At 40.7% G+C, this 24,072-nt stretch overlaps 1 protein-coding gene across 3 annotated transcripts in view; it reads left to right on the forward strand.

Annotated features, from left to right (window-relative positions):
- The window catches only part of GRIA4 (glutamate ionotropic receptor AMPA type subunit 4), a 240,641-nt gene that overhangs the window by 168,923 nt on the left and 47,646 nt on the right, over positions 1 to 24,072 (forward strand). For 2 of the 3 annotated variants that reach the window (XM_037377767.1, XM_037377768.1), the window contains exons 9-11: positions 6,449 to 6,559; positions 15,032 to 15,238; positions 22,772 to 23,142. In XM_037377767.1, coding sequence (XP_037233664.1) covers positions 6,449 to 6,559; positions 15,032 to 15,238; positions 22,772 to 23,142 — 689 coding nt within the window. Of the gene's footprint in view, positions 1 to 6,448; positions 6,560 to 7,871; positions 10,963 to 15,031; positions 15,239 to 22,771; positions 23,143 to 24,072 lie in introns of those variants that run through there. The other variant, XM_037377769.1, reaches the window with a different exon arrangement.

Here is a 24,072-nt window from a genome sequence, read left to right on the forward strand (position 1 = left end):
CCAGACAATGTGTCTGACCTTGCTGCCACCCCTGCCCCCTTTCTGGCTCCACGCAGCACTGTTGGCAGCCAGGAGGATATACGGGTGGCTGGGGTGCATCAAAGGCAAGTGGTGAAATACGACCTTTCCATCCTTGATTCCCAGTTGTGCAGGAGGGAAGGCAAGGTGGAAAAGATGTGGTCAATTAGGTCACAACTTCAGTAACTCATTAGGGAATTTGCTTGGCTGTTGAAAGTGGCCTGTTCCTGTTTCAACATTTGTCACCTGTTTTGAAGAGGTGTCTGGCTGGCACCACTGCAGGGATGTCCCCACCCTCCCTTCTTGCCTGTAATTTAAGGGGAGGGTGGCTGCAAATGGGGGAGCTCTCTCTGAGCTGTGGTAGAGTCCCAAGGTGTTTTTCTTACCTTTTCAGGCATGCCTCTCTGCCACTTTTAAGCTATTACCTGTCTTTGATATAACAAGCCATAACAGCTTTGACAAATCTGGCTACTCACAAGAATTTATTTCTCATGTATTACATAGTATTTTTTATGTGATCATTGGACCAATTCTGTGCTCCAGCCTGACAAATCCTATATAATACGTGAGAAATGGCTATACTTAATTGAACTAAGAGGCCTTCACTTTTAATGTCTTTCTCTCATGTCCTACATAACATGACTTATGAGTCACCCAGCAATATCTTTTCAAGACTAGCCTTTCCAGTCAGAGTAACGCATGCCTCTAACCTTCAGAAAAGTGGGGTTTGTTGCCCACAGCCTTAAGGAAGTGAACAGAGCATTATAAAATGGCACAGCTAGTCAGAGGCAGACTTCCATATAGTTTAATAAAATGGGAAGCAGTGGCCAATGGTCATATTAGTTTCATTTATGCAGTATTTCTTTCTTGATTTTTGTCTGTAGAACAACAACAAAACCTGCTGGTGAGGGGAAAGGATGTGAGGAGGAAGATCACAGAGATGTAACGGGGTGGCTTCTGTGACTGGAGTGTTGCCATGGAGGAGTACAGGCTCTTTAGGAAGGACAGGCAGGGGAGATGAGGAAGGGGAGTTGCCCTTTTATGTGAGAGAGCAGCTGGAGTGCATGGAGCTCTGGCTGGGGATGGATGAGAACCCAGCTGAGTTTATGGGCTAGGATTAAAGAGAGGACAGGTCAAGGTGGTGTTATAGTGGGTGTCTAGGTGCTCTAGGCCACCTGACCAGGAAGAACGAGTGGATGAGGCCTTCTACAGACAGATAGGAGCAGCCTCATATTCACAGGCCCTGGTCACCATGGAGGACCTCAGCCATCCCCATATCTGCTGGTGGGATGACACAGCAGGACATAAGCAATCCAGGAGGTTCCTGGAGTCCATTGACAACAGCTTCCTCTTCCAAGGGATAGAGGAGCCAGTGAGGACAAGTGGTCTGCTGGACCTCCTGCTCACCAGCAGGGAGGGGCTGGTGGGGGATGTGAAGGTCAAAGGCAGCCTTGGCTGCAGTGAGCATGAGATGGTAGCATTCGGGAGCTGAAGAGCAGGGAAGAGGGTGAAAGGCAAGCTCACACCTGAGGAGAGCAGACTTTGGCCTCTTCAAGGTCCTGTTGGAATATAAGAGCTAAGGCCTTGGAGAGAAGTGAGGCCCGAGAAAGCTGCTTAATATTCAAGGATCACCTCCTCCAAGCTCAGCAGAGTTCCCTCCCAATGCATAAGAACTCAGCAAAAATGCCAGGAGGCCTGTGTGGATAAACAAAGAGCTTCTAGCCAAACTGTGACACAAAAAAGGAAGCATACAGAGGGCGGAAGCAAGGATGGGAGGAATACAGAAACATTGATCATCCAGGGACAAAGGTAGGACAGCTAAAGCCCAAATGGAGTTGAATCTGACCAGGGACATTAAAGACAACAAGAAAGGCTTCTATATATGTACACAAGTGACAAAAGGATGACTAGGGAAAATGTAGGCCCTTTGCTCAATGAGACAGGGGACCCGAGTCCACAGAACATGGGAAAATCTGAGGTACTAAATGCCGCCTTTGCCTCATTCTTTACTAGCAAGGCTGGCCTTCAGGAATCCCAGGTTCCAGAGACAAGGGAGAAAGGCTGGAACAAGGCAGAGGTACCGTTGGTGGAAGACAGTCAGATCAGGGAATACTTAAGCAAACTGGACATACATAAGTCCATGGGCCCTTATGGGCTGCACCCACATGTGTTGAGGGAGCTGGCAGATGTCATTGCAAGGACACTCTCAATAATCTTTAATTAATCATGGCAACTGGGAGAAGTGCCTGAAGACTAGAGAAAAGTAAATGTCACTCCTCTCTTCAAGAAGGGCAAGAAGAAGAACCCAGGGAACTACACCTCAGTCCCTGGGAAAGTGATGGAGCAGCTATTCTTGGAAACCATTTCCAGGCACATTAAAGACAAAATTATCATGAGTAGTCAGCATGGCTGTCTTCACCAAGGGGAAGTCATGCTTTATCAGTGTGATAAACTTTTACAATGAAATGACCGATCTGGTAGGTGAGGCGAGAGCAGTGGGTATTGTCTACCTGGGCTTCACTAAGGCCTTCAACACTCTATCGTTTAAGATCCTCCCAGAGAAGCTATTGGTGTATGGGCTGAATAAGCAGACAATGAGGTGGATTGAAACCTGACTGAGGGGCCAGGCCCAGGTGGTGGCAATCAGTGGTACAAAGTCTGGTTGAAGGCCACTAACTAGTGGTGTACCCCAGGGGCCAATACTGGATCCAATCCCATTTAACATCTTCATTAATGGTCTGGATGATGGAGCAGAACGTACCCTCAGCAGGTTTGCTGGTGACACAAAACTGGGAGGAATGGCTGATATGCCAGGGGGTTGTGATGCCAGGGGGTCGTGCTGCCATCCAGAGGGACCTCAGCAGGCTGGAGAAATGGGCTAACAGAAAAGTCATGAAGTTCAACAAGAAATGCAAAGTCCTGCACCTGGGAAGGAATAACCCCAGGTGCCAATATATGCTGAGGGCCACCCAGATGCGGAACAGCTTTGCAGAAAAGGCACTGGAGGTCTTGGTAGATCTTGGTAGACACCAAATAGAACATGAGCCAGCAATGTGCCCTTGAAGCAAATAAAGCTGATGGTATCCTGGGCTGCATTAGACAAAGTATTGGCAGCAAGTAGAGGGAGGTGATCCTTCCCCTCTACTCAGCACTGGTGAGACCAGACCTGGAGAGCTGTCCAGTTCTGTGCTCCTCAGTACAAGAGAGTCATGGACATACTGGAGAGAGTGAAGCAAAGGGCCACAAATATGATAAAGGGACTGGAGCACCTTTTCTATGAGGAAAGGCTGAGAGAGCTGGGACTGGAGAAGAGAAGACTCAAGAAGGATGTGCAAATCCCTGAAGGGAGGGTGCAAGGAAGACTGAGCCAGGCTTTGTTCGGTGGTGCCCAGGGACAGGACCAGAGGCAATGGGCACAAACTAAAACAAAGGAAGTTCCCTTTGAACATCAGGAAACACTTTTTTACTGCAAGGGTGACCAAGCACTGGCACAGGTTGCCAAGAGCAGTTGTGGAGTTTACATCCTTGGAGATATTACAAAGCTATCAGAACATGGTCCTTGGCAACTGGCTCTAGGTTGAGCAGCAGGATTGGACCAAATGACCTTCAGAGGTCTCTTCCCACCCCAAGCATTCTGTGATTCTGTCATTCACCATTCGTCATGTCACCAAGATTTAAAAAAAAAAAAGGGAGGGGGGGAGGGGAAGTAAACAAAGCATGTATGTACATGCACAAGACAGATTTGGCACCTAAATTCCAACTTGGGCAACTAACATGAAAATTGATTAACAAAAATATTGAGTATCCTGTTGCCCTTAGTGACTTGTGGGCTTCAGCAGAAGTACTTCAGTGGTTGCTACAAGGTGCACAGCCCTTCAGAAATGACACTATTCATTCAAATGCCAAACTGTTGTGACAGATTTACTTTGAGGCAGATATTTTTCCTTGGGGATTTGAGGTATTTGTAGGAAACCATATGGTTATTTAGTACTCTTACAGTAACTGTGAATCTATATATTTAAACAAGTGTCATGATATATATTTATTCAGTAATCCAGCTCCAGAGTTACTTCAGTGCAGGTTTGAGATGCACACACACACAGTCACACCCATGCACACAAGATAAAATTCCTTTAGAAAATGCCTTCCGTTCCTCAAAAACCTCCCTTATCTATGTCTGCATTTTCGTATGGCACTTAGTTTTATAACACAGTACATCATTCATTTTCTGCTTTCCTTCTGAACTTTCCAGCAGTGAGGAATTGCACATTGAAAAACAAGCATTCACTATTATAATGATTCCCAAACTGCTAGGTTTTGGTGTACATATTCTGCCTTTAGCTGGTCACAGTTTTTAACAAGAACTTGACATTTTGAGTTGTCAATTGTATCTGTGACTCTGTAGTTGTCTGGATGAAAAAGAATATTTGTTAGCAGTGCATCCTACTAGGAAGAAAATCTGTGTCTCCAATATATCAGCAACGCTGCAGAATCCTGTTAGCCGCAGACACCTAAATCAAGGCTCCTGTGCTGTAATAGCAATTGCAGAGAGAAAAGGAACATTTCAACTAAATATGCCAGAAGCTGTGCACGGGAAGACTTTATGCATGTTTGCTTTGCTAATAGAAAAAAATATACTCATTCATACTCAATCTTACTCACTCACTCATATTGAATTACTTCATGTATTTGTAATTCCCTATGGTGAGTTGTGTCTGCACAGTGCTCTGAGGACTGCTAAAATGACCTGCCTCTCCATAAATATTTTTTTTTCAAAAAGGAAATTTATGAAACAGTAAACGTAAAAATCAAGAGTAATGTTAGTTGTTTTAAGAATATACAGGATTCTTTAACATGTATGAGACCAGGAATCAAAAGCACTCCCATGCACTTCTAGACTCTCATACCGCATCACTGCACTGATCTGAACATGATGTTTCTCCATGTTGTGGAGACAGAATCCTATGTGATGGTGAATTTTGGTCTGGGTTCTACCACAATGTTAGAAATAAAATTGGCTGTATAGCTGATCTATCATTTAGCCAGTTTGGCACTGACAGTTACACTGGAGCTCTGTCTGGATCCCACTTCCCACCACAGTTTCCTTTCCTCTTCTGGTAAGACAGACAAGGCATTGCTCTGTCCCAGCTCTTGGTCTCATGAACTCCTAATTAATCAAGGAAGGAGGGAAGGGACAGTTCCTGCTGGCTGGCCTCTAGCTGCTCCCAAACAGTGAGCTGTGCCAGCTTGAATTGCATCTCTTTGATAGAAACCTTTTAACATCACTGCCGCTGTCTGCACCTTTACTGAGAAAAATGTCAGTCTCTTAATTCATTAGGTTCTCAGCAACCTGGAGAGCCCCTTTAGGTGGAATTAGGGCACTGTTCTAATGACACATTTGTGTTCACATTGTCTGTTTGAGGTGGAGCTGGGTGCTGTCAGCGCTGGGTCAGAGGAACAGGCACTGAGCCACTCCTCAGTGGCCTTGTCAGAGGGTCCACAGACACCCGTGATCTAGTTGCAGAAAAGCGAATGGCAAGAAGGGGGAAAGGGAGGGTGTGGGGGGGTTTCTTCATGGGAGTGTAAGAAGTGACACGAGTGATTCAAACCTGGCTCTAGAGTAGTTCATTGCCAGCATGAACAAAGGCAGCTGTTTCACCTTAATTCTGCTCTGGGAAGCTCTGTGGCAGCCTAAACACAACCAGGGAGAGGAAAACCTGATTTGTTCCACCTCCCTGTGGGCACTTTTGGAGCCTGTGGGCTTTTGGAGTGAAGTCACCCTCACCATGTTTTAAGCAAGCACTTTTCTAGGAAGGGTGCTTATACTGCATGGGCTGAGTCACTGTCGGGTGGTGCCTGTCTGTCTGGTGAGTCTAAAGAAACCTTTAATAACAGGGCTTCTGATGTAGGTACTAAAGGTCATCACCATCAGTTAAGTGGAACAGGCCTGGTGTAAGCCCCTGGGTTGGCATCCCCTGGGAGGCCCATGATGGAGCAGGGAATTGAGATCAGCCATTGATTTGCAAAGCTGTCATCCAGATGTCTTTCACTCCTCCATCTAAGACCAGAAGGTCTTAACGAATGAAAAATTTCTTATGGAGAGCAAAAATTCTTATATCTCATTTATGCCCCAGGAAGGCTTCAAACTGTTGAAAATGGATTTAGCTTGTCCCTCTGGTTGAAGTAAGTAGCTCATGTCATTCAGGAATGGCTGAGTTGCAGCAATACCAGGTCTGACTGTGCAGCAGTGGTGCAAGATGGTATACCCAAAGTGTTAGATGCACGCCACCATGCACCTGTCTGTGAGTGCAACAGCACTTCCTTTGGTACAAAATTACTTTGGATCACTCTGTTCTTATAATCATTTGCATTTGTAATTACACAGAATGCAGACTTTTCTACTGTAAATTATATGTGTTTTGTTTTGCAGGTTGGTTACTGGAATGACATGGATAAATTAGTTTTGATTCAGCATGAACCTACACTTGGAAATGACACTTCAGCCATTGAGAATAGAACAGTAGTTGTCACTACAATTTTGGTAAGGTGTTTCTTTTTTTAATGCTTATACTGGTGTGTGACACAATTTCTTTTCTAGTTATGGTCTAATTTAGAGTGCCAGTTCCTAAGTTAGTGGGCGGGTGAGAGCCATATATCTTAATTATCTTGACTGTACAGAGTTTTTTTGGTATGCATTTATTATAATGATTCACTTGGAATCGGTATTTTAAAATTGAGTTGCGGTAATTTTTTTCTGTTATTCAGTCTTTTTCATTTTTTACTAAAGTAAGTCTCAGAAATACAAGTGAATTCGTTCAACCTCTAATTGATAAATCTTGACTCACAAGAAACTGGAAGAAAAGAAAAACCTGAAACCTCTAAATAACAGAATTGAAGAGAGGGTATAGAATGAGATGTCTGTAATACCAGTGTCCCTTTTTGTTGACACATTATAAATTCAAAATTGACATTATCAAGAGCTAAAATTCCAAGTTTTGTAGTTAAGTCAGCCAATCAGAACTTGATTATACACTTAAAATTCTGAATGAAAGCATGAATTTAGTAGATGCATTTCAACATATTTCTTAATATGTTTATTCAGCATTTCAATAAAATTTCCATTTTAATACAATCTAAATAGATTTGGGGGTTGATTTTCCAGTGTCGTTGTTTTTCAAGAGTGGTTGCAGAGGAGAATGCAGTTGCTTCGTTCATTTACATTTTTAATACATAGCTTTTCAAAACAATTTTTTCTTACAAACCAGTATTTTAAACAAAATATTTAGCAATTTTCCCTTAGATGTTAGACATGCCCTTTTAAGCTGATGTTTGTCAAAGCCAACTGGCAAAGGGTGACCTTTACCTGACCGCTTTTAAGATTTTACATCTCAGTTCACTGCCCTTTTCACCTGCTTCATTTAGACAAGACATTTTAACCCTTTAGAATAAACTGTGTTTCAAATGGAAAGGAATATTCTGTATGTGTTGTTAAGCAATATTTTTTCTAATTTGATACAGAGTTGAAAATAATCCAAAGGAAAGTGTCAAGGCATTTTCTTACTGAAAAATGCAGTTAGTTATCAGATTTCCATCAATGTGTATCAGCATTTATACATTAAGTATGTCTTAACAAATCTCCTGTTGAAGATTATCATTTCAGGAAGCAAACCAACCAAACTACTATACAGGAATTCAGAATGTAACTCCTAACCAAATTGTGTACCTTTTCTTTCTTTATTTATTTTTTTTGCATGGGACATTTAAAATATATGTATCTTGTTCCTAAAAAAAAAAAAAAAAAGACTTGGTGATGGAAAAAAAAATATACTTCAGTACAGTCCTCCTCTTTTCAGCCTCTGATGAAGAATCCTATTTTAAGAAATTGATCAAGGAAGAAAAGAGTCCCAAGATGCTGCGAACATTCCTAACTAAGGCTCAAGTATTAACCACCAGTCTAGTAGCATTGAGCTAATTTTTCCATATGGATTACTGTTCCTCTGACTGGATGACCAGGCACTGAACCACCAAGAAAAGTTCTGTGACTAATCTGAAATGTCTAGAACAGATGACGTTAACCTTCAACTTTGCCAAGCTGAGAAGAGAACGATGTGAATAACAAGCTTTCAGTCGAAATTTTCCTCTCATACCAATCCTGATATCTTTGACTGAAGCTACCATACATGAATACTGTAATTTCCATAAATAGCTCCAAGCTTAGGAGAAAAGAGTAAAAAATAATAATGAAAAGTAATATAAAAGGTTCCTGTTTGCCAGAAAGGAAAAAAAAGGAAAACTAGAAAACTTTTAAAATGTGTTATCTTGCCTGTCCTGTTTGCATTGAAGCATTTTGATGTGCATAATAAATGTTATCTTCAAAAGAACTTTTCCAGTCCCTGTACTGAAAGGACTGGTGGGATCATTTTCAAAACCAAAAAGCTGAATTAATATTCCAAAGCATGCCCTATGTTTATGCAGCATGTCATTTTGGGATAAATGCAATTATTTGAAAGCAGCACTGCTTCATGACCAAAAGTGTCCCCTTTCAGTGTTTCAAAATCACAGTGCAAGAGAAATATATCAGAATTTGGTTTGAATAAGAATATATGGTGAATTCTGCCTTATCATGCCCATCTCACATTGACTCCACTGGGAGCTGCACACATGATGCCGAAGGCAGATTAGAGCCATGATTCTTAATGTTGGCCTGCCAGGGCAGTGTATTTAGCATCCATAAGCATATGATCACACACACAAAGATACATTTAACTAGACTAACTTTCAGAATCCTGTTATTTTGCTCTTCTCTGTATTATAGTCATGTTGCAAATGCCAGACAGAGACTTTTTCACCTCCTCGTTGCTCTCTTCACATTGAAGGGAAGTTGAACCATTGTAGATGACACATATAATTTTGGTTGCATGCATATTTTCCAACATTAAACTGAAAAGCTTCTGCAACCAGTGCTGTCAGGCTTTTCAGTCTTCAAAGACAGATGTTGTGGCGGTGTAAGAAAAGTCTACAAGTTTTCAGCATGGCTCGCTTTAATTTTTGCCTGAAGCGAAATAGTGCAAGTTGATTCGCCTGCTGTTTCTTCGATTTTTATGTGTCTGTGCTTACCTTGCTGTAATGTGGCTGTATGGCTATTGCATAGAAGATGCTTTATAACAAATTATCTCTGCACTCAAAGAAATTAGTACAGCATTTCCTACTTGGCAAAATGTTATGTTGATTTGTAACGTAGTGAGAGCACATAGAATTTATTTTATGGTTTTGGTTTAGTGCGTAGGCACTCCACCTGTCTCCGATGAGTCATGTAGTGAAGGAGCAGCCCAGAGAGAGGTGGCCATGGGGGCAGCTGGTGCTCTCCACCAGCTTCCATGAAGGCCTGCTTTTTATAGTTCCTGGGAGAGACCTTTGTCCTGTACCTCATGATCACAGGCACAGCCTCCTGCACACCTGGCCCTCTGGAAAGGACAGATTTTCTACCTGTATGCAGAAATATTTCCTCAAGGCGGGGGGGTAGAACGTCCACAGCAGGCTTGTTCTATGACTGGATAAGCGATGCCATGTGCAGCTTTCCTCTAACACTGAGGTAAAGCAAGTGACTTAGCCAGCCAAGAATAATGATCATCTCTAATTTAGCAAGTTGGAGAGATACAGTGACAAGTTGCTGAGGTAGAGCGTGGGGAGTAGGCTGGGAAGACTACTCCAAACTTTCTAATCCATTTCATGATACACCCAGCTCTGTACCTACTCTGAGACTGCAAAACATAAAAATCACAAAAATCCTTTAGAACCAAAGCTCAATGTACATGTGGCTTTCAGCTCAGTATTTTAAATCAGATAGTCTTGGTGTTGGCAGATCAAGCTTCAAGGGCAGGATCCAGTTCACGACTGAGTCACCTAAATGTAGATGACTTTACAAAAGCTATTGATTCAGTTGCCCAGTTGTAAGCACTCAGTGACATTTAACATGCTCTAGAATATACTGCCAACCCCCCATTTCTTACACTGGCAGGATGACACTTGCCTGTCTCATGCCATATATGACCACTCCATCTGGCTGTTTCAGCTGGTGTATATTGTTTCAGGCATATGGGATAAGTAGTGCCCCAAGTATGTAATTTTTCGTGGAAGTCCACAAAGGTTTAGAAATTGATTCATGGCTCATAGGTGGATGCCTAACACTGAGGGTATCAGACCTATCCATAAAGAGGCAGCACAAAGGACCTGCAGAATGGCACTTGGAGGTCAAACCGGTTACCTTAGGGCATCTCAGATGACAGATAACCTTCATTAGGTGACTGAGAGCCACCCTCATTGTTTTGCCTGATATACTCTTGACAGAGTCTTACCTCAAAAATTCTAACTATAACCTTCTTTCTCATAACAGAAAAATATTTTTTCATTAGAAATTTTATTAATCAAATTCTTTAGTAGACAGGAGGAAAAATTGAAGTTTGTTGCATGACAATAATAAAAACTTCAAACCGAATCCTGAACACTTTATTCAGAAAAAAAAACCAAAACCACAAAAAGCCAAAAAAAACTTTCATTGACATCAACAGAAGTTTATTTCAGAATAAAGTGTGATAATGTATGACACTTCTATTCTAAAAATGAGACATTTCCTTGCACAAATATTTGTCACTTTTACAGATTATTTTTACAATGTTTAAAGATTTTGAAATGAACTGTAGAGTAGGAAAGCCAAACATAGATCTGTTTGGTATTTGGGTTAGTTACTTTCTCCAGCTTCCCTTATAGTATGAATCATCAGTTGTGAGCATTTTACTGTATACATGAATTTGTGGCAATGTGGTGGAATGATTTGTTTACATCTATAAAGGTAATTGTTGCAGACATCAACTTGTATTTACAAATGTTGCATATTGTTATAAGACTGTGAATTATATAAGTAAAGCTTGCACCATTTCAAATATCTGTTCCGTGCTAGTCATTGATCATTTTAATGTGGCCTTTTCCTTGATTCACTACCTCATAGAATACTATTAAGCAGCTGAAATCTTGCAAATATTGTGGTGTTAAACCTCATTCAGCAGTAAGTCAAACCTGTGTTTTACATATAGTAGGTTAAGAGTTTATAGTTTAAAAATGTAGTAAATGCAAAGGTGGAGTGGAGAAGTAATATTTTTATTAGACAAGATGCCATAACTGGAAACTGAAAAAGTATGCCTACTGTTTTCAGCTATTTCAGCTGATTTAATAGAAGATGCTACCTCTCCATAGATGTCTTGCATCTCTTGTATCTTTAGACTAGCATGTTTACACTAACATTACTACTAATTTAGAAAATGCTATTGTAATAAGTTATACAGGAAAAAATAATCTTTGTCAGTGCCACAGATAGAAAAGAGTATCAAGGTATGGCTGAGTACATGCTATTGATCAGTTCAGATATTTCATGACTTTGCAGTGTGATCTTGCAAGTTCATCTGTTAAGTTGCTTGTTAGCAAACCAGTAAAACTTGCCTTTCAATGTCCTGATGTTATTATAATAACATCTGCACGCCTCATTAGTTTGAAACACCCCCAACACCTGAAATGGACAGAATTTAAACTAGTGCTACTGTTTGATTTTTTCTGCAAACAGTCTTTATCAGAAAGCCACATTCAGTCCCACCCCCAACCTCTCATCAAACTCTACCTTGAAAATACATCTCTCATTATTTGGCAGGTAAAGGAGGCACAGCAATTAAACTGTTATTTATTCTCTGTAAAATAGGGAGGAGGGAAAGGACAACATAGTAAGCAAAAGGTAGTAGGTGTTCCCATTATTTTCAATTGTATTGTTTCACACTGGCAGATCTCACTCAATTGCTCCTTTTAAAGCAGTCACAGCAAGAGGTACTACCTTACTTTATAAGAGAATTGCATTAGAAGAGGTGTTCCTTCTAAATCAGTAAGATTGGTCTGTAGAAAGATAAGTGGATGGGGAGGGAACTAATGCAGTTCCCCCACGTCACCCAACAGTTAGATCCCTGCCAGAACCCAGGTCTTCTGCATCCTCACTTGGTGGTCCCTCCACTGGATGGGATGGCTGCTGCTAGCGCCTACCAAGGATGGTGTTGGACCCCACTACTTCCCTTCTCAGCATTCTCTTACAGAACTCCTGGTGAGAGGGGCTGAAGTTTATTTAGCCTTCAACAGGAAAAATGAGGCATCTGTCATTTGCTTTGCTGTGCAGACACAGTTTAAATGCTTTTTTGTAGCAGCCCTGTTAGTGATGAGGTGCAGGCAGAAGCGCTGTGTCTGGGTTTTGGGAGAAGGAGCAGGCTGACCTGGCCTCTTCTGTGCCTCTCTGCTTTGTGTCCCTCTGCAGAATTATTATTTCCTGGTGTGAATTTAATTGTATGCCTGTGGCTTGGGTTTTTATAAGAAAGGCTGAATCATAAGACCTGGCAGTCACTAACTCTGGTCTTTGAAAAACAAAATTGCTTTTGATGTGCAGCGACCAAATGTAGCTGGAGCTGTTAAGGCAAGCCTACAAATGCAGGATACTGGACAAGACTCAGTTCTATTTCTAGCTAGCAGTTCACTAAATCACAATCAGGAGATGTAGTATTTTTCTCCTTTGTCTATTTTAACCATTTTTGTGCAATAACATAGGTAGTGAGATCCAGATTTTGGGTTTTGCTCTCACAGGATCAAAAAGCTTAAACAAGGAATAAACATTTGATTCATGTGCCCAAAATTCTTTCTAAAATCAAGATTACTGCAAAGAGAGGGCAGGACCCCTTCTCCCTGCTCTTCTCCCTCCCTCCCTCTGGAAAACAGGCGTTTGTGATTAAGCTGATTTAACTGGGGATAGGAATACAAGAAATGGTGAAGGCTGCTGGTAATACTCAGCCAGCTTTCCTTTAAAGATACAAACTCGACGGGCAAAGTTACTGCATTGCATCACTGCAGTGATTACAGTGTGCAGTTAATGCTGTAGCTCAGTGGTGTTCTCAGTGCCCCAGCCACACGCATCAGGATGGTGACAACTTGTCTTGTGATTGTCCCAGTTTCAGAAGTCCTTGGTGATCCTTAGCCATGCAGTGGTCATAACTAAGTGCTCAAGAAATGCAATAACCTGCTGTCATCCTCCAACTTCTCTGCACATTTATACTTTTACATAGGACAAGGAATCAGTCAGACAGAGTTTGGCTTAGAAAGTGATCGTTGCGGAAGCTTTTCTGTGTAGCTGAAGTAATGGCCATAATGCATCAATGGCCTCCAACACTGAATTCCTGCGAAGGGATTGTGGCCCAAAGAGGCATGCCCATGGCAAAGAATAGCGTAAGAAGGAGCTGGTGGGAGGAAAGGTGTTCTGGGAATACATCTGAGACTGAAACACTCCTGCAATATTTAGGAACCTGACTATCTTTAAGGAAACACTAGCGCTTCCCCATTCCAAAACTGTGTGAATTTAACATGGGACCTTTCTCTCACACTGAAGCAAACAAGCTACACAACTTTCTCCACTCACATTGTACGAAGCTCTGTTCTGCCATCCATATACAGAGGTGGGTCCTGGCCAGAGTTACCACAGGGAGTAAACTTATATACGTAAAGAGAATAGTGCCTCCCACATATAATCACTCTCTTTTCTATTTCTTTGCCTTTTCACATTATAATAGTAAATTAAAGGCTTGCCTATCAAGTTCCTCTCTTGGGTGGATCCACACACTGCTAACAGGATACATTTTGGTATCCAAAAAGAAAAATTTACCTGACACATGGAAAAATTTTGGAATTGGTTTATTCAGTCACCCTATTGCTCCTGGGATGCCACGTATCCTCCATTATTAAATGACCAGTAGAAGTTACAAAATTGCTGTTGCTTACAGCTGATGTTGATGTAGTTTCAATGAAGCAGACATTCTCAAGCTACATATTTCCCTTTATTTTTATTTTTGTACTAATTATGTATGTGGGAAAGATGTGAATAGGACAGAGTGCTACCAAGGTTAGTGTCAAAAACACGATTGCCAGGGCCAGCACAGAGAAAACTTAAGTTGCCAGCATTTTGTGATGTAATTTCAAACAAAGGGTGACAATTGTGACAGATATTTTATCTGGAACTGGCTATGAATATGAATTTTATGCAGTAATTTAAAAAAACTACCAGGAAGTATAGTTTTTTATAATGATTTCTAAAGTCTGAATCCACACAGAGCAAGAAAGAAAAATGTGACCTTGTTTTCCTAATGTGACCTTGATTTCACAATCACATTATATTCACTGTTGTAATAGTAAGGTCTACAAAGGGATTGTAAGATCCACTTTTTGCAACAGGTTTTACATGTTTTCAATGGCACTCACCATCGCAAAATGTTTTGGAACTTCTTTTTCATGCAACATGTAAAGTGAGTGTCAGCTTAATACCATTTTTGGTCATGCATATTGCTTAGATTCATCCTAAAGGATCTTGCAGAATCTGTACTGTTTATTTGAAGGGGAAGATACATGTTTCCTCAGAAATGTATTTCAATATTCTTACTACAATATATATAGCCTCTTAATAACTATGCATTCTAAACCTCAAGAAAGGAAATTATTCAAGCTGCGCATCTGAAATTACATAAACAGTAACCACACTGTTAGAGGATATGCTTACTTCCTGATGTCAAAAGCATAAATTATACTTTGTGTTATCCCACAGTCATTTGCATTGTAGAGGTTCGACCTCTCTTCACACTTTAAATTTAGCATATACTGCACTAAGGTCTTTCATTTTAAACAAAGTAAAATTTGTATGCATTCTTTAATAGCTTTTGTGTTCATAATTTGTAAGGTCGATAGATCTTGTGAAATGTATAAGCCAACTTGCAGTGTAAATAGTGTCCCTTTCCAGAAGGGTTTCTCTCTATACATTTTAATTTAAATGTGCTAATACTATCCATGAACTTTTGATGAAATGTGTGTTGTTCAGTCAGTAGATGACATGTTACTTTTCAGAGTGTATTAGGTATACTTCTCCTTTACAGTTCTACTTCTTTCATTATAGGAAGCCCCATATGTTATGTTCAAGAAAAACCATGATACGTTTGAAGGGAATGACAAGTTTGAAGGATACTGTGTAGATCTGGCGTCAGAAATTGCAAAACATATTGGTATCAAGTACAAAATTGCCATTGTTCCTGATGGAAAATATGGAGCAAGGGATCCAGAGACAAAAATCTGGAATGGGATGGTGGGAGAACTTGTTTATGGGGTAAGCATACCAATTTTTGAAGCAGGATTTAATTTATCGTAGAATTAGTCATAAAATATAAAGTATATGTGCATTTTATTTAACCTTGAGGTCACAGAAAAGAAACAGAATTCTGTTTCAGATCTCTGTGCTTTCATTTGTTTTCGAGAGAAAATTAAATAGTTTCATGCAAATTCTACTATGTATTCGACTAGTACCTTGTCACATTAGAACATCCATAGTTTGCCCATCCCTTAAAAATTCATTGATGTTAGAACTAATGTTAGAGACCATCTAATCCTGATGTATTGTAAAACTTAGCAGGGAAGAATATCACTCATTTACTCATTGTCATGGAATGGTGGACTGATCTTTTTAAAAAGATCGGATTCTTGGGCTGGTTTGAGAAATGGGAGAATCCACCATCATTATCAAACATATATAACAAACCACTGCAGACAAGTACACAAATAGGTCACTCAGAATTCAGCCTTTTAAGATGAACATCAATAATAAAATTTAAGAGCAAACCTGGTAAATTCAGTAACTAATAGCATTATCTTATATAGCGATTTGGAGGATTCTTCAGAATAGCCTAACAGTTAACAATTCTGTTGACACATAAAGTTGTAATATGTAATTAAAATAGTTCCAGCAAACCTGAAGAAATATTTGCAGTATCTGGTGTTACCGAAAGTAGCAAAACTCAGAGCTATGCTTGCTGATGTCAGCAGTTGCTAGTATCTGCACTGAGAACAGATCAGAATTCTTAAAGAAACTTCACTGCAGTGATGGAATAAAAAAAAATAAAATCCTAAAACTGTTCAGGTGAGGATTTTTCCACCAATGAACTCATAACATGCCTCAGCCTCTCTATATAAAACTATCACATACCAGTTGGTCCATCCAGAGCTGTAGTTTTTGCAATTCCAATGATGGATAGAGCCACATGTGACAAAAGCCTAGTGGCTTTTCTAGCAGATCCATTTCTGTTCCATTCTGCCAGCTAAGTATAGCTGACAAATTTTATTGAAGACTTCTCCACTAGTATCAGTTCAGGGGACTACTCAACGTTCAATAGACTGTCTGCTGCAGGAATGTGGGAAATCGTGCCCCAGAATTTTGTTGATTTCTTTTCCACCTGGGAATGGGAAGGTAATACCAGCTTCACAAAATTTATGTTCTTGGAAGTACTTGGAAGAACCAGCCTCACTTGTGTCTTTAAAAAGTGGAAAAGCTGAATGATCACCAAGCATGTGGATCCACTTGAGTGGCTTGGAAGCAGCTGAAATCTCAGGATATTAAAAGTCAAGGGGTTTTCCGACTTACTTTATCAAAATGGAAGCAACTCCTTGTCTGGCTTTTAATTGCAATAGCAAACACATGATTGTCAACATCTATGCTCTGTTTTACACCAGTAGATTTTTTAAATCATCCAAGGAATTTTACAAATTGTGAGAAAATTCCCTTGCCCAGATGCATAATTTCAGAGGCCTGTCATTCTGGTTGAAAATTACAGGGAAAACTTGAAATCATACTTTAGTTTTCTGTTTGGGTTTTGGGTTTGGGTTTTTTTTCCTTTTATCTTGAAAAATTTACCTCATCAAACCCAAACTGCCCTCGTACTAGACTGAAATACAATGTGCTCTTAGGAAGCTCACACAGAGAGAGGTTCATGCCAGTACTGGAATGTGACCTGCAGCTGTTAGCATAGCTGGAAGCCACAAAATTCACAGGCATAAGGAACCTGTTGCAAATTACCTACATGAAGAGGACATCCCAGAATACGTAGTCAACACTTTGTTTTTTGTAATGGAAAAAATTACGTGAAAGCTCTTTAAAGTTTGATGGCCAAGTTTAAAAATGCCTGCACAACTATGTGTTTAGGAAGGCTGTAGTTTGACTGTGACTCTGGGGTTGAGCTCTGGGAATCAGCTGCAGCAAAGCTCTCAGAGCTGCTTTTTTATTGAAAGATCTAACAGATGTCCGCTGTTGCCCAGTATATTTGCTGTACCGTCCGAAGGCACCTTGATATATCCCAGTATATCCTTGGCACCAGCGAGTGTCCAGGAGCTCTGGAGCTTGTCTGACTAATCAGCTAAATTGCAGCAATGGTCCCTGGTATATTTTTGGCCCATGATTACCATCCAGAACGATTTCTGAGCCCAGCTGGACACTAGGATAGACCATTCCCTACAGGCAGCTTGAATGTACCCATGCTGGTTTAGAGGTTAAATGACTTTCATAGTAGTGACACAGACTGCCCTGTGCCAGCTGGCCTTAAGACCGAGAGCTGTTCCAAACATGTTTAATGCACTTTTAAAGGTGTAGCTTTAAAAGAAATTGTTCTTTCTGTTAACTTATGAAAGTTTGCAGCTTAATATTTCCATAGGGAATCTAGGAAAAGCATCCTCCCTACAACTTCTGTGAATCCTTGCCAAATGATTTACAGACCATCAGGTTCCCTGGCCTATTCCAAACAGAGAAAACAGAAAAATCAGTCAACCAGAGACTTTCCTGCAAATCTCTGCTGTAAGAGGATGTTCATCTCCTCTGATAGATCCCCAAATCATAAACACAAGTACTCTGAGTAGCTGGCTATGCTTCAAGCAAAGCTTTTTATACGCAGCCAGGTCTGGGACAGAATTTGCAATTGAATTAGCAAGTTAACGAGATGATCTGTTTGGGAAACATTTTACAGCTTCTAATTCCCAACCACATTAAAGGATTAACAGACAGTTTTGTGCTGGCCAGTGAGACTGGACCTTTTCTGTGACACACAAAAGGATTCTCTCCCTCTCCTCTCCTCGCCTCACCTCGCCTCTCCTCACCTCGCCTCTCCTCGCCTCGCCTCTCCTCGCCTCGCCTCTCCTCTCCTTGCCTCTCCTCGCCTCGCCTCTCCTCTCCTCTCCTCTCCTCTCCTCTCCTCTCCTCTCCTCTCCTCTCCTCGCCTCGCCTCGCCTCTCCTCGTCTCGCCTCTCCTCTCCTCTCCTCTCCTCTCCTCTCCTCTCCTCTCCTCTCCTCTCCTCTCCTCTCCTCTCCTCTCCTCTCCTCTCCTCTCTCCTCTCCTCTCCTCGCCTCACCTCGCCTCTCCTCTCCTCTCCTCTCCTCGCCTCTCCTCTCCTCGCCTCTCCTCTCCTCGCCTCTCCTCTCCTCTCCTCGCCTCTCCTCTCCTCGCCTCGCCTCTCCTCTCCTCTCCTCTCCTCGTCTCGCCTCTCCTCTCCTCTCCTCTCCTCTCCTCTCCTCTCCTCTCCTCTCCTCTCCTCTCCTCTCCTCTCCTCTCCTCTCCTCTCCTCTCCTCTCCTCTCCTCTCCTCTCCTCTCCTCTCCTCTCCTCTCCTCTCCTCTCCTCGCCTCGCCTCTCCTCTCCTCGCCTCGCCTCTCCTCTCCTCTCCTCTCCTCGCCTCTCCTCTCCTCGCCTCGCCTCTCCTCTCCTCTCCTCTCCTCTCCTCTCCTCTCCTCGCCTCTCCTCTCCTCTCCTCTCCTCTTCTCTCCTCTCCTCGCCTCTCCTCGCCTCGCCTCGCCTCGCCTCGCCTCGCCTCGCCTCGCCTCGCCTCTCCTCTCCTCGCCTCGCCTCGCCTCTCCTCTCCTCTCATCTCCTCTCCTCTCCTCTCCTCACCTCACCTCACCTCACCTCACCTCTCCCCACCTCACCTCACCTCTCGCCTTAGCCCTCTCTATGTTACTGAGACTGGAGACATGCCAATTTTATCCCACGTCCTCTCCAGACCCGTATGCACCATTGGTCCTTCTGATACCTGCATACTTCCGATACTGCACGGAGCAGCTAGTTTTTTACCTAAACTCACTACTTGATTATTCCATCACGTCCCAGGGGAAACAGTGTGTAAAGTGCTGTGGTTACAGTTTTTCTGTGACTGCACAGAAGGTCATAGTGAGGGGTTGTTTATTTTCCTGTTTTGTTTTTAGAGCTCGGTTAAAAACTACCAGGGAGTCTTGGTCATTTGCCCCTGATGTATCCAGTGCCTGCAGTGGGCCCTCTGGGGCTCTGTAGGCCTTGATATCTAACTCACAGGAGAAATGCTGGCTGGGGATGAAATACCATCGAGCACATGTAACAGGTGTTTCCAAAGGCAATAACAGTCAGCTCCAGTTAAATATTCATTCTCCTGACACAGAATGCTATGCTTTCACTGCTTAATACCAAAGGTCACAACTCATTTCTGTTTAAAATCTGAGAAGCTATAAGCTTCTGAGGCTGAAATCACTTCCTGCATGTTTTTTCTTCATACAGCTTGTACCAAGCATAGATTTTATCCACAAGGTTATAATAATACTGGAAAAGTAAAAGTCTCTTACCATCAGACTTAATCTTGCCCCATTGTATGATACTGGATGAATCCAGAATCCATCTGTACTTAGTGGTGCAGCCTTGATTGAAATGCTGGTACAGATGCAGTTGATTCAAGTGTGAAGTATGATTAGTCTTTGTCAAAACAGATTTCACTGGCAACAAAATCATTAATTGTTTGCACCATTGTTATATTGTTAATCACTTAAATCCTTAATTATATGGTGTACATTAACTGGGCAAAGCACTAGCACTCATGGTTATCATGCACAGCTATTGTCATTATTTAGCTTTCAACAATGAAGGGTTTGTGTAGGCTTTAATGTGGCACACGGTAATCTTACAAAAACCATAAATAATATGATCAGATTGGGGAGGCTGCACTTTTTCCATTTGGCATCTAATTGTGACCTAGCTGTGTACTGTCCCTTTACATCCATTGGCATGAAACGGGTTCATCTATATTATGAATCATCTGACATTAGATCACTGTTGTAATGAAATGGGATAAATTCCTGTATCAGGAAGCTTCAACTCCTGAAAGTAGCGTAGGCAGATAGTTCTGGTGTAGTTCGAGTTCTGCATGTACTCTTTGAGCATTCAAATTTGGTAAGATTAATTTTATCCAGTGTTTCACATAGAGTATGCAGTGTGCTAATTAGGTCTTTAAAATCTCCACAATTCACATTAAAATGGCATTTGCACTTTTCCACCTCACATCATAGAAACTAACAGCCCTCAAAGATCCTTGTTTTAATCTCAGTGGCAGTCTGCAGACACAAAAAAAGAACCGTTAGCCAACACATTTGAAGATCAATGACCAGGTCCATCATTTACACTGTGTCAATGAAGATACCACTATGTGACAAATACAGAGAAGATTCGCAGTAAAAGATAACAGTTTCCCTGAATCTTTTAGTTAATTCATTTCAAGAACTCCACAGTAGGCATTCACAGTAGCAGAACTTTAGAAATACAAAAGACATTTTCTCTAAGGAAGGAAACCATTCTTCTAGAAAAAAAAAGAGTTTATGAGTGAGACAGAATACAGAAATATGCAGCAATGCCAGGAGCCCAAACCATTCTACAATCCTTAGACTACAGAAACCAAATTTACTTTACAGTTTTCAGGGTATTTATAAATATATTTTAGATGTTATTTTTCCTCATAAAAGATCCACTTCAGTCAGACTTACATAATGACAAGACTTCAAGAAGCCAAATTTTTTCAAATGCCTTATATTACAAAATTTACATTAAAATTCAGAGAATTTGCAATATTATCATAATGTTTACCCAAGACATTAGCACCAGAGATAGTCTGATAACGCTTGCAAAATTATGATTTTGTGTTGCTTAAACTGTAATATCTTTACATAAAATTATGATGATAAATGTTTGCATCGCAACTATTTCAGTATGACAGATATAATCTGATGATTAATATGTAGCAGTTTTAATACAAATTTGCATTTTTGGGCCATTGCACTGGAATGAGTCATTTCTTTTGAATTATTCAAAATCGTACAGCTACCAAAATAGGTTTAAATTTTAACTACATTAAATTAGTTTTAAATTAAATTCCATAAAATAGATATAACTTAGTGTATAAAATAACAAACCAAATTATTTTAAATGCATTTATCTGTTTCAAAGTTGTGAGATGACGAAAAAGCCTACTTTTTTTTTTCTTTATCACACAAGCTATTTATGTAACACTTGGATTAAACTATTTAAGCACATCCTTGATTTTCAGCATGTTTTAATCTTATTGAAACTGATGGGATTTAAATATCCTTGTGTATTTTACTGAGTATGAGTGTCCTTAAGAGCACCCTAAAATGCAAACATGCTTAAATGCTTTCCTAAACTGTGAGCTATACACTGTGTCTGATGATGCTAAGATGAATTTGGGCTGATTAAGAATTTAGAAGATAAAACTACAGCAGTTCTATTTATTAATAGAGATTTATGAAAAACTCTTCATTGTGCCTGTGAAGTTGACTGGGCCTGTGGTGGAGTAAATACAGGCAGATTATCTCATATATTGAGGCCTGAAGCAGAGTAATGCCACTGCAGAAGGCAGGTTGTGAGTCTACCTTATTTGTTACCAAAACCAAGTATTCTCAAAATATGCTCAAAATACCCTCCTTAGCCCATAAGCTGTTTAGAAGTCCACGCTGGTCACAAAGCCCAGGGTCTTCTCTGTGAATCCACCTAGGGACAGCACCACCGTAATGACTGGTAGAAAGGTTGCAGCAGGTTCTGCATCTGTTCCCCTCCCACTAGTGTATCTTTTGTCCCAGTTCCTCTTACAATTCCCATCTTAAGTACTGCTGTAATGACAGCTTTAGCATACAAGGCAAGGCAAGGAGCAAACCTTAATGTAATCTTGAGTCCCTGATGACCAAAATGACCCATTAGCACAGCTACAGTAACTCACAGTTCATGCAGACATCATTGTTAGCAGCTGTAATCACCATCATCATCAATAACAATTCATTCAAGACTGGTATTTTCATTCTAAAAAACTATTATATTAGAGAAACATACTAAAAATTATTCCTGTCTCTAATGGGAATGGATTCAGCACACTTTTTGTCCTTTTACTGCATGATTTTGAACAGCTATTTTCTGTATACTTGCCTTTTTGCACTGTTCAAAACCTGATTCATTCCTATTGAACTGTCTTTGCCCCAAGACAACTGTGTGACGTTTTGTGGCATCACGGCAGTAGTTAATCACCTTTGCTGCTTCATGCTCTTTGGAACTTCCTTGAGCCCGTGAGCTGGTTTCCCTTGAAGAGTGATTGTGTCTTATGAAAATATGATAACAAATGACTGTTTCTGGGATCTTATAAAAAAATCACTACACATTCAGTGACAATAGGGTCATTCTCATTTTTCATTCTTCCTTGAATTCCTTTACTTTAAACCTAAATTAATACCTAAAATGATCTACCTACACTGCTGCCCACCTCTGTAAGATTTAAGTCTTCCCCTTAGCAGGAAAATTAACTTTTTCTATAATTCTGTAAAATAAAAAACTGCAATATACATGTTTTACTAAAAGCATATTGAATAAATATAGACTGTAATAGAAAGAAACTGAAAGACGTTATAAAGAACAGTTAAGCCACAGTGTCCTGATGTTAATGACATACCTTTGGAATTAGCTGCTTAGCTGAGTGTGTAAGCCAACTCAGATTAATCTATACACCTATATTTCTTTTTTTCTTTATAGAAAGCAGAGATTGCTGTTGCGCCTCTGACCATCACTTTGGTACGAGAAGAGGTCATTGATTTTTCTAAGCCTTTTATGAGTTTGGGGATATCCATTATGATCAAAAAGCCCCAGAAATCTAAACCAGGAGTGTTTTCCTTCTTGGACCCTTTGGCGTATGAGATCTGGATGTGCATAGTCTTTGCCTACATTGGTGTCAGTGTGGTCCTGTTCCTAGTTAGCAGGTTTAGCCCATATGAGTGGCACACAGAAGAACCAGAGGATGGGAAAGAAGGACCCAGTGACCAGCCTCCCAATGAATTTGGCATATTCAACAGCCTCTGGTTTTCCCTGGGTGCCTTTATGCAACAAGGATGTGATATTTCCCCAAGGTTTGTGTCAAATCTTTTTACATTTGCACTTTATCTTCAACACTGAAGCATAAAATCTTCCTTCGTTTATTTTCCTGCCAGTGTTTTGAAGCTCGCTCTTTAGGAAGCCTTTTCATTTTTTTCCCTTTTTAACAGCTATCATAAGGGAACAGAGAATCTGCTATTATTTTTTGTATGTCAATGTGCATAAACCACAAACAACTCTCAGAAGCAGCAGGTACACACAGGGACAATTCCACTGAGTTGACTTCAGAGGAGCTGTGTTGTTGCTAAATTAGTTCCATTGTATTAAAATTATGAAATGCACACTATTGTGCTGGATATTTGCCTTGCATGAATGAATGTCCCATTTCTGTTCCCTATCAAGTTCTACAGCACTGCTTCCAGAATATCACTATGAGAGGGAGAATATTTGACCATCTGTTTCTGAGAAGCCACGTTGTATTGCTAAGCCATGCCTTAACAGAGTGGGAGTGGGTGCCTCAGATGTAATGTATGATCCCAGTCCTGCATTTTTCCACCTTTTAAGATGCTATGGAACTTTAGTGTGCAGTGACTACTTCTTAATTAAACAGTATGACCCAATCTTTCAAACTTGAATACTTCATTTTAGCCATTTACAGTGAGATTTTGAGAGTGTTCAGCATTGGCCTAACTCTGCTATTATTGAAGTTAGCAATAAAACTGATGCTGATTAAGACTGGATGTACATTACTCTTCAACAGCCTTCTCATCAAATTACAGGTATTAAAATAGAAAATATAATTTTTTACTTAACATAAACATCTGTTACCACAAAATGCTTGCTTCTTAAGTAAGAAAAATATGAAAGTTCAAATGATTGCAGTAGCTTGTACAATGTTTGATGAGCTTGGGTGACAGGAACATTTTAGTCCTAGAGCCCACATACTCCACATGCAAAGCCTTTTG

Source organism: Falco rusticolus, chromosome 2, assembly GCF_015220075.1.
Source record: "Falco rusticolus isolate bFalRus1 chromosome 2, bFalRus1.pri, whole genome shotgun sequence".
NCBI classification, from domain to species: Eukaryota; Metazoa; Chordata; class Aves; order Falconiformes; family Falconidae; genus Falco; species Falco rusticolus.